The 13066-nt window shown below is 38.5% G+C and overlaps 1 protein-coding gene across 3 annotated transcripts in view; it reads right to left on the minus strand.

The window, feature by feature from the left end:
* The window catches only part of PGAP1 (post-GPI attachment to proteins 1), an 83954-nt gene extending 72924 nt beyond the window's left edge, over positions 1-11030 (minus strand). Inside the window, exons 1-4 of one of the 3 annotated variants that reach the window (XM_025405378.1) lie at positions 10513-10765; positions 6178-6261; positions 4091-4244; positions 510-685 (exon numbers count right to left, since the gene is read on the minus strand). Coding sequence is in view for 1 of the 3 variants with exons in the window: in XM_025405377.1 (XP_025261162.1) it covers positions 510-685; positions 4091-4244; positions 10513-10659 (477 nt within the window). In the remaining 2 variants the exon portion in view is untranslated. Of the gene's footprint in view, positions 1-509; positions 686-4090; positions 4245-6177; positions 6262-10512 lie in introns of all 3 variants that reach the window. The other 2 variants (XM_025405377.1, XM_025405379.1) reach the window with 2 other exon arrangements.
* Between the last annotated feature and the right edge of the window lie 2036 nt (positions 11031-13066).

The raw sequence follows: 13066 nt of genomic DNA on the forward strand, positions 1-13066 counted from the left end.
TGCCCTGCTTGATCTCCTCCTACTTGCCCCATAGTCTGAAAAATGCTTTCAGGCAGAAATTCAGAGCAATCATGGAGCTCACTTCTTCCAGGGATCATAGTGCTTTGCGGCTCAATTGTCCAACATCTCAAAACAGGTGCTTCAGATATCTTGACTAGTTTTACAGTTGTTTACATATGCAGGTGGTCTACCCTAGTACCAGTTACTTAGTCATAGCTAAAGGTAGAAATATATACCAACGGTTTTTAGGTAATGCATTGAACTCGTAATTTATATATAAAGTTTTAAAAGGTTTTTCTTCCTGAATTCACCATAAGAAATGTTTCTTATAAATTTAAACTTCAAAACCATTATGGAGGGCAAGACAACAGACTCTCACAAAAAAATGTTTGTGCCTTCTCTGCTTCAACTTCCATATAAACAAATATATTATTTAAAATATACTGAATCCCTCTTTAAAAAGGTGCTGATAGGCTGCACCACTATTGATTTGCATACTTATCTCTCACCTTATAGAGTTTGAGAATTGTTTTAATACATTCATGTACAAACTTGGTCTGCTTCTGAAGACTTCCACCATACAGAGCCACCAGTTCTTCATTGAAGTTTACACTAAAGAAGTCAAAGTGGTACTTGAAGTCAATGTCCTCTGCTTTTCTAAGTGCAATGGAGCCAATAGAACGAACTGCAGAGGAAAAGAATGAAGTGCACATTAAACAATATTTACAGGTCTCATCCATTCTTTCTTCAGAATTTCTTAGTAAATAACCTTATCCTGCATCACGAATATAAACCACCTATTTCAGGATGAAATTCATTAATAGTACCAATTTAGAACAAACTAATCTAGCAACTGTATGCCTTGAATGCAGTAAGTGTGACCTAAATATTTTTAAAATTAAATAAATAAAAAGCAAACAGATCACTCACTCTCTACCTTCTTTTCCTTTGGCAGGAGCAACAATAGCTAAAAAGGCAGGATTCTTTGAAGAATAAGACATATAAATTTTGCCACACTTACTGAGGATTTTGAGAATGACAAGGTTCCTACAAGAAATATCCATTCATCACCTGGTTTAGATATTCACGCTTCATTTGTCTTTTTCTCCTACACAGGACATCCAATCCATCAGTAAGTGCTTCCATGACATAGCTTCCAAATATACCCCCAGTTGAAATTTCTCACCATTCCCACCACTATTGTCCTAATCCAAACACCACTATCTGTTACCTGAACTACTCTAACAGTTTCTTTACTGGTCTCCCTGCTTCCACTCTTTTTGTTCTTGTTGCTGTTTTGCAAATCTTTTTAAAAAATATATTATAAATTGCCTATATTAGGTGGCACAAAAATTGTAGCATATGGTTTAGCAAACAAAATACCTGTCTGCCATTTCATTTTGTAAAAACATATACTACGGATACATTATAATCCACATATTATACAACTCACTATATAAAACTGTAAAATTCAATGGTTTTTAGTATATTTGCCATCTCTGGTATATACTGTACAACCATCTCTGAAATCTAACATTAGACATTTTTTAATCACTTCAAATACAAAACTCTGTGCCTACTGGCAGTCACTCTCCATTTCTTCACTCCTTCCAACCCCTAGGCCTAGCAAGCACTGATCTACTTTCTGTCTCTACGGGTTTGCCTATTTTGGACATCTCATATAATACGTGGCCTTTTGGAACTGGTTTCTTTCACATAGCATGATATTTTCAAGGTTCATTCATGTTGTAACATGTATCAGTCCTTCATTCCTGTTTTCTATTGAATAATATTCCATTATATGAATATGTCACATTTGATTCATCTATTCATCAGCTGATGACCATTTAAATTATTTCCACCTTTTGGTTATTATATGCTGCTATGGACATTTATATACAAGTTTTTGTGTGGGTATGTTTATTTTTCTAGGGTAGATGCCTAGGAGTGGAATTTTTGGGCCACATGATAGCTCTATGTTCAATATTCTGAGGAACTCCCAAACAGTTTTCCTAAGTGGCTGCACATTCTGCATTTCCACCAACAATGTTTGAGGGTGCCAATTTCTCCACATCTTCGCCAACACTTGTTGTTATCTGTCTTTTTTTATTACAACTATCCTAGGATGTATGAAGTACTATCTCATTTTTTATTTATAGTTCTCTGATGACTTATGATGTTTTAGTATCTTTCCTGCTTCCATTCCTGCCCTTCAAAGGAAATTCTCTTCATAGCGAAGCCAGAGCAACCTGTTTTTAAAAGTAAATCACACCTACCAGATTGTTTAAAAATTTAATATCTGACAATTCTCGTGTTGTAAAGGACGTGAAGCAAAAGAAGGTAAAATATACTGCTTTTAGGAATATAAATTAGCACAATCAGTAAAGATTAAAAAGATACACATAACCTGTAACATGGAATTACACTCTTGGATATCTATCTTACAGAAGCACAGGTTTATGTGCTCCAGGAAACATATGGAGTGAAATTCATTATTTTTAATTGCCAATAAATGTAAACATTTATTCTGTCCAAAGACAGAAGGGACAAATCATGGTATAGTCTTACAACAGAATAATATAGAAAAAGGAAAATGAATGAATCACAGCTCATACAACAACTTGGATGAATGTTAAAGATAATGTTGACTTAAAGAAGCCAGACACAAAATAATACATACTGAATGACTATATTCATATTACAAAATTTAAAAACAGCCTCAAATGAATAGATTGCATTAAAACTACAAAGAAAGTTAAGGAAATTACCATGTTAACATTAGGATTGTGATTATGTCAAGAAAGAGAAAAGGGAGTTTTAACCACGAAGGGGCACATAAGGCCTTTCCAGGTTGCTAGTAATCTACTTCTTGACTAGGGTTTTGATTTCATGGGTGTTCACTTTATAATAATTTGTAACCAAATATCTATGTTCTATATGTTTCTCTGTATGTAATATTTCAAATACAAAGATTAATTTTAAAAATCAGATTATATTTTTCTTACCCAAAGCTCTCCAACAGTTTCTCATTCAAAGTCTTTTCCACAGCTTACATGATATGGCCCATGGCTACTTTTCCATTCTTATCTCTTTTTGTAACTTTTTCTAGTCACAGTAGCCTCAAATGCACAAAACACGTTCCTGCCTCAGGATCTTCCCTCAGTCAAGCCTCTCCTCAAATATCATCTCCTCACAATGGCCTTTCCTGACCACCTCATCTAAACTAGCCACTTCCTGACCCTTTTATCTTCTACCTCCTGAGTCTGTTTTTGTTTCTAGCTTTTAACATTACTGACATATTTGATGGCTGTCTTCCCAATAAGCATATAAATTTGATGAGAGAGGGACTCTGTCTTGATATGCTCTGGATCCCTGATACCTGGAATATGGCTTGGCTCATGGTAGATACCTACAGATACGTGCTAGATGAATAAACATGTAAATAATTGCACATGTTGAAACAATTCTAGTCTCATTACATAGCAATTCCAGTCCATTAAATAACAAGAAAGCAGGTTTTAGTTTAAAACGAAATTAATTCCAGATTACTTGGCTGTTATGCCAGAAATAACTACTATATCTCCAAGCCAACATCAATTTGGAATCTGTACATGTAACTTCCCTATCCTCACCTTTCTATGTTCCCCCGAGTACTTCCAAATCTCTCTCACTTAAATAACTCCAAAAGAAGAAAACTAATCTCTCTTGTTCTGCATAACATTAGCCACTGATTTATTTCCCTAATCAATGCTTAAGGTTCTGTTCTCTTTACCTTCCATTTCCAACATAAATGTATTTCCTCTGCTGATTCCCCAAGGGGTTCCCCTTTATCGTCTACTTATGCCATCCCACTCCAACTTATTCTTTGTATCCCTCTCTTAGCAAAGTGGTCTTCAATTTTTCTAAGTATTTCTCACATGTATTCTCTCTCAGAAAAAATGTCATATTTTGGTCTCTCTGTAAGCCCAACACAGTACTTCACACACAGCATGCATTTCATTTACTCTATTTGATTCACTGAGTACGGATATGACTCAAATTTTTGAGTTGAATTTTGTAGCTTTCAAAATTTACTTCCAGTAAGACTTACCTTGCTTATAACTTCCAGCATTACCAGGAAGAAAGAGAACTGGAATACCCGTCAAAGGGAGAATTTTGTGTTCTTCAGCATATGATCCCTCTCCATAAAGATACAACTCATATGCGGGATAGCGTTTTGCCAGTTTCTTTGGAAGTTCTATTTTCTACATTAAAAAAAAATGTAGTTTCACTTCAGTCAGTTTTATTAATACAATTCAGCCTCACCATATGCAATTCTGAATTAAGGAAATTTGGAATAGTGCAATATAAAAATATTACTGATATTAAAACCACACTTCATACACAAAACAACTTCTACTTGTAGTTTATTCATATAGAGAATCAGTCTTGAATTGTGTATATTTTGAACCATGCAGTCTTCAGGAAAACATAAAAGAGGACTACTTGAATTTCCAACCAATACAAATTACTCAAAATAGCCACTGACAATGGTATATGTCAACAAGCTACACGTTAACATAATTGGATAAGTATCAATTATACTTAGAAATGATAAAGGCTTTCCATCATCAAATCAATTCTTTTTTTCCATTTTTAACTATTTTGTAATGTTTCTCCTTTTACTCAGACCCAACTATACATTTCAGCTGTTATATTTTCAAAAGAAAGTAACTTGTTTTATAATGCAGCTTTCTGACTTCTCAATTTAATATGTTTTGGCCTACAATATGCTTAACAAATTAATCTTAACCTTATAGCCATGTCTTGGTCAAGACATGTACACTTTTCTTACCATAAACATTCCACTGAATTAGTATCTATTTCAGTTTTCATGGACCAGGTGCATGATTTGCTGGCAAACTTTAAACTACCCTACACTTCATATTATTGTATACCAATAATACAGCAGTTCACCTAACTACGGAGTCAGTAGTTCACCTACATTTTTTTTCAGCTTAGTATAAATTATCTCTTAATGTCATCCTCAAAGGTAGACATCTATAAAAGTGGTAGTAAAGTATACATACACCCTTTTGCTCCTTTTCTTTTTTTATTTTAAAGGAGAGAAACCATTAAGAATGAAGCCAATTACATTGGACAGTAATGTCTACTTATTTAGGTATACATAGATCTAGCAGTGCTGTACATGTGGTATGTGCTTGATAAAAGAATTTAACTATGGAGTGAATTTCAAAACCTGTAAATGTTGCTAATGACTACTGAAACCCCTCGTTGTTCTAAAAAAAAAAAAAAATTCTGATCATTTGTGCACCTTCCTAAACATCCCTTTGTAAATGATCTATGCCAATAACATCACAGAAACATCTGCAGAGACTGTAAGCTTATTAAGATACTAGCAATCTTAGTTATCTCCCCAAATACTCAAAATACAGAAATACTAACCCCACCATTCGTTTTATATTTGGTATACATACTTCAATGCAAATTAGTCCCAATACTGATTATGCACAGAATACAATCAAAAATAAAAATGACAAGATAGCTTACTTCTTTAGGTACAAATTAAACAAGAAGAAAACATAAGAGAACAAAGAAATAGTTTCTTATTTCCTCCCAATTTAGTACACCATTATTATTTTAGTATAGTAGCTAAACAGAGTTTGGACTAGTCAAAAATTAACTCAAAAGAACAGGAAACTATCAAATATATCTAAAAAGAAATATTTAATTTTCTTGAGACAGAAAAGCAAGCAAAAATATACTTGATATATTTCATAAAATACTATTATGAAAGCAATTTTATAGTGAGAAAGAGTATTTTTTAAAATATGAATGTATACAGAGTTTTTAAAAAAGTATAGAGATGGACAAAGAAGGTAGAACAAAAAAAAATAAGAGAGGAAGCAAGAATGGTGGGAGTTGTAGGCAAATGGCAAAACTCAATTTCCAGACAGAGTTCAAGTTGAAAGGGAAGAGCAAAGACCCAGAAGAGGTAATTGACCACATTGACATTAAAAGCATAGGCATACAAAAAGGATGCTGATAAGAAAACAGAAGACGGTCAAGGGATTTAAAAGGAAAATACTTATAGGAGCAGAACTCCAATATAAATTTTTTTATTCTATATAGTTTATTTTAAATGAGCAACCCCTCTACCATATTAAGATCAATTACCTTTATATTTAAATATTATCTCCACAATCCTGCCTCTGCTATCCTCCTTCCTTGACTCTGCCTTAGTGCAGGTTCTTCTCATCTCTACATAAACTCTCTCAAAAGGTAAACATTCTAATAAACTCCTAAGTACTAGAAAAATGCTGATTCAAGAAACTAAAATATCCATTTTATGATATTATTTAATTGTAAACTTAAACTGAAAAATAAAGTTTGATTTCCATAATTAACCAAAAAGAAAAAAGATTTTGATCAAGATGCATACACATAGTTTTTAAGTTCACATAGTTTTTAAATTCTCACAAACAGCTCTCAGTCAGCCCTATGCTGCTCTCCACCCCCCGTAAGAATAGCTCTAGGGGCTCCACTAGAGGGAAAAAAAAAAAAAAAAAAAAAAAAAAGGCCTTAAGGACAACTGAATTTTTCAGACTTGTCTCTATCCTTGCCTTCTATAATCCATAGTTCATACTGCTAACACACACACACACACACACACACACACACACACACAACAAAGGCTTAAGAGACGACCTTTAAAATCTGGTTTAATTATTCTTACCTACTTTTTTTTTTTTTTTTTTTTTGAGACAGGGTGCCACTCTTGTTGCCCAGGCTGCAGTTCAGTGGCACAATCTCGGTTCACTGTAGCTTCGACTTCCTGGTCTCAAGTGATCCTCAAGTGATCCTCCCACCTCAGCCTCCTGAGTAGCTGGGACTACAGGTGGCACATGCCATCACGCTTGGCTAATTTTTTTTAGCAGAGACAGGGTTTCACCATGTTATCCAGGCTGGTCTTGAACTCCTGGGCTCAAGTGATCTGCCTGCCTTGGCCTCCCAAAGTGCTAGGATTACAGGTGTGAGCCACCTCATCCTGCCCTTACCTACTTTCTTATAACTTAGATATGACATGCTTTAAAATGTATTTTTAACATGTTTTTGAATTCAAGATTCAAAAGGATATACATTGAAAAGGATCTCTCCTACCCATGGTCCTTCAGGCATCCAGTTGACCCTAGAAGGGTTATTAGTTTGTGTGTGCTTCTAGAAATATTTTACATATATACAAGCAAATGTGTTTATCAATTATTTTTTAGTTTTGACATAAATGATAATATAAATACTATTCATGCAATGTGTCCCAGTGCATTACCACCTTCACATATATTATTTATGCCTGCAACGTTCTTTCAGTACTTCATACACCCTCCATGTCCCAATTCACTTTGCATCTTCTCTAAAGCCTTTGAATACCCAAGACAAACTTGGATGCTCTCCTTTATATGAAAAGCTCTGTACATACTCTCTTATGGTGAAATTATAACACTCAGTACATTATACTGTAACTATGCACTACATGCCCATTTCCTCCGTTGTATTTATCAAGACATAAAGACACAAGCTCTAATTCAGTTCTAATTCCCTTTCACCTACACCAAGTAGCTAGATAAACCTGGCAAAGACTAGTCATTCAATAAATGACTTTCTAAATAAGTAACAAAATATATGACTCATTTTATTTATTTATTTATTTATTTGAGACAGAGTCTCACTGTTGCCCCGCCTGGAGTGCAATGGTGCAATCTTGGCTCACTGCAACCTCTGCCTCCCAGGTTCAAGCAACTCTCCAGCCTCAGCCTCCTGAGTAGCTGGGACTACAGGCACACGCCAACATTTCCTTTCAGAGAGCAACCGTTAGGTTACACATACGAAGACAGCCAAATAAATCACTGTATGAGAGAAACAACTCAGATGTTTCTTCTAAAATTCTGCAATTTGCCTAAAACCAATTGCTACCAAATAAAAGTTTTACCTTGCTGTCATTAACAGGGCAAGAAGCTTTAAAAGATAAAGTATATTTTGCCTCGTAGGCTTTAGATATGGGTTTGTGAGATGTTCAATTAACTCTGAATAAGTGAATCTGGGAAAACCAGAGGTAGAAGATGAATAGAGATAACCAAACAATTTTAAATTCAAAATTCATTTTTGCAAAGAGTTTCAAATTTATGCTCCACTTTTAAAAAAAAATGGAGAATAAAATTGAATGTGTTTCAACTACCTTTCTATTTCTGCTGGCTAACTAAAGAAGATGCAAATGAGCAGAAAAAAAGAAGAAAGGCATCAAAAAAGAAGAAAACCCAATGACTAGGACATCTCACATCTGGGTATCAACCTGTGAACAATTAGAGAGCTGACTTATAAAATATAACTAAAGGTAAGCAATATGTAAAATATCTTTAAAACATTTTTATTCATGGAAGCCATTCGGTTCTCAACAGAATGGCCTCATTTATCCAGAAATGTCACTATGTTCAAAATGACTCATTTCTATAGGCTGGTTTTAATTGTAAGTGTAAGATAACATGACCTTTTTGTTATGCAAAACAAAAAGACTAAGAATACAATATAAATATTATCATGAATTAACACAGCTTTTTACATCATGAAAACCTGCTAAAAATCAAAAACTTCTGCCACTGCAATTATTACTGTATTAGCAAATTATTAATAGAAGCATAAAACCCCCAAAAAGCAACTTAAACCAAAATAACTAAACCTAGACTACTCAACAACAACAAAAAACCCAAAGAGCTCTTTACCATTAGCTACACTAATTTTCCGTTTTTCCAGTCAATTTATGAGGCAGGAAATGCGTCTGTGAGATCCATATGCTTTGTTCCCAACACTAAGGAGAACAATTTCTACTTCTGTGAATATTAAAACAGCTTCAATAACTGTAGGAAATCTAAAAATAAATGGGAATTAGTAATGTATTGTTCCAAAATGATTTTAACCTAACTCTTCAATGCAGTACAAAACTAAAGTGACCTACATCAATCTACTGGGAATTTCCTAATTATTAAAACAAAAATAAGAAGGGAATTATAATAGCTCTATTTTCAGTTTTTTAAAATACTAAACTAAAAAGATCTGCTTAGAAACGAACAGAGAGGACAGTAACATGTCAAAATCTTCTCCATCAATAGCATCCCTACCAAATGTTTCCACTCTCTTATCATAAATGCAAAACCAAGGTAAGGATCTAAACACAGATGAAATCTAAATTTACTAGAATTTTTCCCATGGGAAAGAATGCTCCTCAGCAATTTAAACCTTAAGTGGTCTTAAGATCAAAATAATAGCAGCGTAATCAAGTAATAGGCTTCCTCCATAATGACTTGTACAAAGCAATCAGGACTTGCATCCTTCACCCCCCCCCCCAAAAAAAAAAACTGCTGTGATTTTAAGAGTATACTAAAAATGCATTTTATCAATATGTGTTATAGTGCATATACATTTTATGGTAGGGAATTATTATTATAATAGGTAGTCCATAATTAAGAGATGCACTTAGAAATAAAATAATCATTCGGAAAAAATCTCTTAGGACAGTGGTGTAATTTGTCTGCGCCTCTTTTTACAGCTAGTCATGAATGAAATTCTAGATTTCTACTATGCCGAACTAACGAAGCCATTGATTGAAAACATTCAAAATGGCATGGAAGCAGTGGGGGTGGAGAGAGAAGGGTAGGGTCTCTCTTAAACTCCGAACCCAGCGAGAAAACAAAAACACCACCATGAAATAGATTTTGTATGCAACTATTAAGAGGCTCGGCTGCGAGAGACATGCATAAACACAGGTATGCACACACACACAGGCAAGCCCACATACGCACGGCCTCTTAACCTGCAAAATAAGGGGATCTGCAACATCTTTCCAAGAGGGAATCTAGTTTCCAATTTAATGACTCGCCAGCTTACCCATAGGCAAAACCCTGGAGTCTCTAAAAACAGCCTTGGGAACTATCTAGCCAATATACACTCTGCAGACGCTCGGTTCCTTTCTAGAAATGCGAAATCTGACGCGCGAATCACTGGGCGCGAGGGGAAGAATTTAGGCGCGTGGGAAGCAAAGGAAGGTCCTGGGGCACGGGTCAAAGCAAGAACGCGAGAGGGATGGAGCTTGGGTTTAGGGAGCAGGGTTGAGGCTGCCTCTCTGGGCATAAAGGGGGCTGGGCCCGACCAGTCAGAAGAGCTTGTGCCCAGGATTTGGGGCTGGGGAGGCGGAGGGACAGCGGAGTAACTACGAGGACGACCACGAGGATGCTCTCGGGAAATCGTCTAACAAACACCCCACCGTGAAGAAAGGACACAAAGGGTAGGTGACGGGGGCAGGAAGAGGATGCAGAGTCTCCCCGGGCGGAGAAAACAGAGGCAAGGACGGGACAGGGGGCCCGCGAGGCGCAGAGAGCCAAGGCAGGACGACCCCACAGAAGGAAAAAGGCACCAGGGGCCAGAGTCTTGGAGCGCCCGGCTGAGGAGAGCGCAGAACCTTACCTGATACTCCGGGTACTCAAACATGTAGCTCATACTGCACTTATTCTCCTCGAAGCCGAAGAAGACATCCCACAGCCCCAGGGTTGCCAGGAAGACCATGAAGACATAAAACGCCAGGTTCCAGAGATTGACTGAGTGAAGAAACATGGTGCCGCCGCCACCGCCGCCGCCCCCTCTACCTCCGCCTCCGCCGAGGGGCACCAAGCCCGGACTGAGCGAGCCAGAGGCTGTCCGACCGCCAGCCCCGGAGCCGAGCCCCAGCCGCGCGCGCCTGCGCTGCTGCCCGGCCTGCCGGCTCACCAGCCACGCAGTGCGCCTGCGCGCACCAGGTCCGCGGCGCCTCTGGCCTGGCGACTACCAGAGCCGAGGGAGGAGTAGGTGTTGCCGCGGGAGCGCGGATCTGAGGGGAAAGAGGAAGAGCGAGAAAGCTGGGTGGGCTGGGTTGGAGGGTGAGGGGAAAAAAGGAAAGTGGGGAGGGAAAGGCGCGAGGAGTGGCTGGCAGGAGGGAAAGAAGAGAGAGAGAGGAGGCATCCAGAGGGGGATGGGCGGAGCGCGGCAGCCCTGGAGACAAGCAGGGGGATTGGGCAGGAGGCGGGTGTCAGATGAGTGAATCTGGGGGAGGGGGCTAGAGCCCAGAGCCCAGAGGCGATTAAGGACCGTGAGCGGACCGAGAAAGGGGAGGAGGACTTAAAAGCCCAAGGGTCATCAGCTGTCACCTCGCAAACGCCTCTCCCTGCGGCAGTTTAAAAATCCTTCCCGTTCAATTTTGAAATGCCTCAGGCCTCCGCAATTTCGCTTTTCCCGACGGTAACAGAGCACTCTCACAGCTCTCTGGAGAAGCTAGCTTGAAGAGGGAACAAATGGCTTTATTTTCCCTCTTCCACCGCCTACTTGGGCCCAGTAGGTAACAGCAATTAAAAGCAGCGGCTCGTAAAAAAACAAACAAACAAACAAAAAAAACCCCGCAGGCCGACGAGATTCTGCTCTCGGTATCAGATGAAAGCCTGAATCACAAAAAGCATCGTTAGTCCTTAAAAAATGTTACCAAAATATCCATTAGCACTGACGTCCCCAACAGGTATCTGCGTAATCAGTTAGATGCTGACTCGCCTTGCTCTCCAGAACCTTCACCTCTTGGGGAATGGGTTCCACGTTAACTGGAGGAAGCAATTTCGTCCAGCTGCCATTCAAACTCGCAAGTGATTTAATTCGTTTTGAAGAATTTCGGTTTTGTTTTGTTCAAAGGAGGAGGTTTTTTAAAAAAGTAGCTCGAAATCAATCACGTATAGCAGCTTCAAAACGCTAGAATGTTAGGAAAAAGACGATCACTCTTTAAAGCTGACCCAACCGTAGATGGTATGTGTGTGTGAATAGCTAACCACAGGATTCTTAGAATGGTCTTTGGCACTAACTGAATTTCATTGAACTTGGGCTGATTTTGTGGTATATTTTCCGTGCAGAGGAAGTCTGGCTACAATACATAAAATCAAAGAATTTTAAAACCAAAAAGAAGCTTATAGTTTATCTTGTGCAACACCCTGACATTCAGATTACAAAACTTTGAAGGAGAAGTGGAGTGATCCTGAAAATCAAGATATTCTTTACCCTACACAGAAACAGTTGCAAGTCTAAACAAACATAGCTAGCTACGGAATGTGGAGTATGGATGGAGAAAGACAGAAATGGGAAAATGCAGAAGCAGTCTCCTTTTTTGTAAGGAGATAAGTCTGGAAGGACCAGGATATGTACAGGGGAGCTGTGGGTGGTACTGAGGAGGGCAGTTGTTAAATAATATGTCGTTGAAATGTGTCGTGTATGAGGTTTTTGTTTGTTTGTTTGTTTTGTTTCGAGACCGAGTCTTGCTCTCGCCCAGGCTGGAGTACAGTGGCGCGGTATCGGCTTACTGCAGCCTCCGCTTCCCGGGTTCAAGAGATCCCCGTGCTTCAGCCTCCTGAGTAGCTGGGATTATAGGTGTGCACCACCACGCCTGGCTAATTTTTTTTTTTTTTTTTGAGATGGAGTCTTGCTTTGTTGCCCAGGCTGGAGTGCAGTGGTGTGATCTCAGCTAACTGCAACCTCCACCTCCTGGGTTCAAGCAATTCTCGTGCCTCAGCCTCCTGAGTAGCTGGGATTACAGGCACGCACCATCATGCCCGGCTAATTTTTTATTTTTAGTAGAGACGGGATTTCACCATGTTAGCCAGGCTGGTCTCAAACTCCTGACCTCGTGATCCACCCACCTCATCCTCCCAAAGTACTGGGATTACAGGCGTGAGCCACTGTGCCTGGCTTAACTTTTTATATTTTCAGTAGAGAAGGCATTTTGCTATGTTGGCTAGGCTGGTCTCAAACTTCTGTCCTCAAGTGATCCACCTGCTTCGGCTTCCCAAAGTGCTGGGATTACAGATGTGAACCACAACACCCAGCCTGAAGTTCTTTATGAGGTGGTGATTTCACTTGGGAATGTCATGTCTGTTATATTCTGTTAATAGGTATAGGATGTGTTAAATTTGTAAAATTACACCAACCCGACTGGATTGTCAAGAAGAACCCA

The sequence above is a fragment of the Theropithecus gelada genome, chromosome 12 (assembly GCF_003255815.1).
Source record: "Theropithecus gelada isolate Dixy chromosome 12, Tgel_1.0, whole genome shotgun sequence".
In the NCBI taxonomy this organism is placed as follows: domain Eukaryota; kingdom Metazoa; phylum Chordata; class Mammalia; order Primates; family Cercopithecidae; genus Theropithecus; species Theropithecus gelada.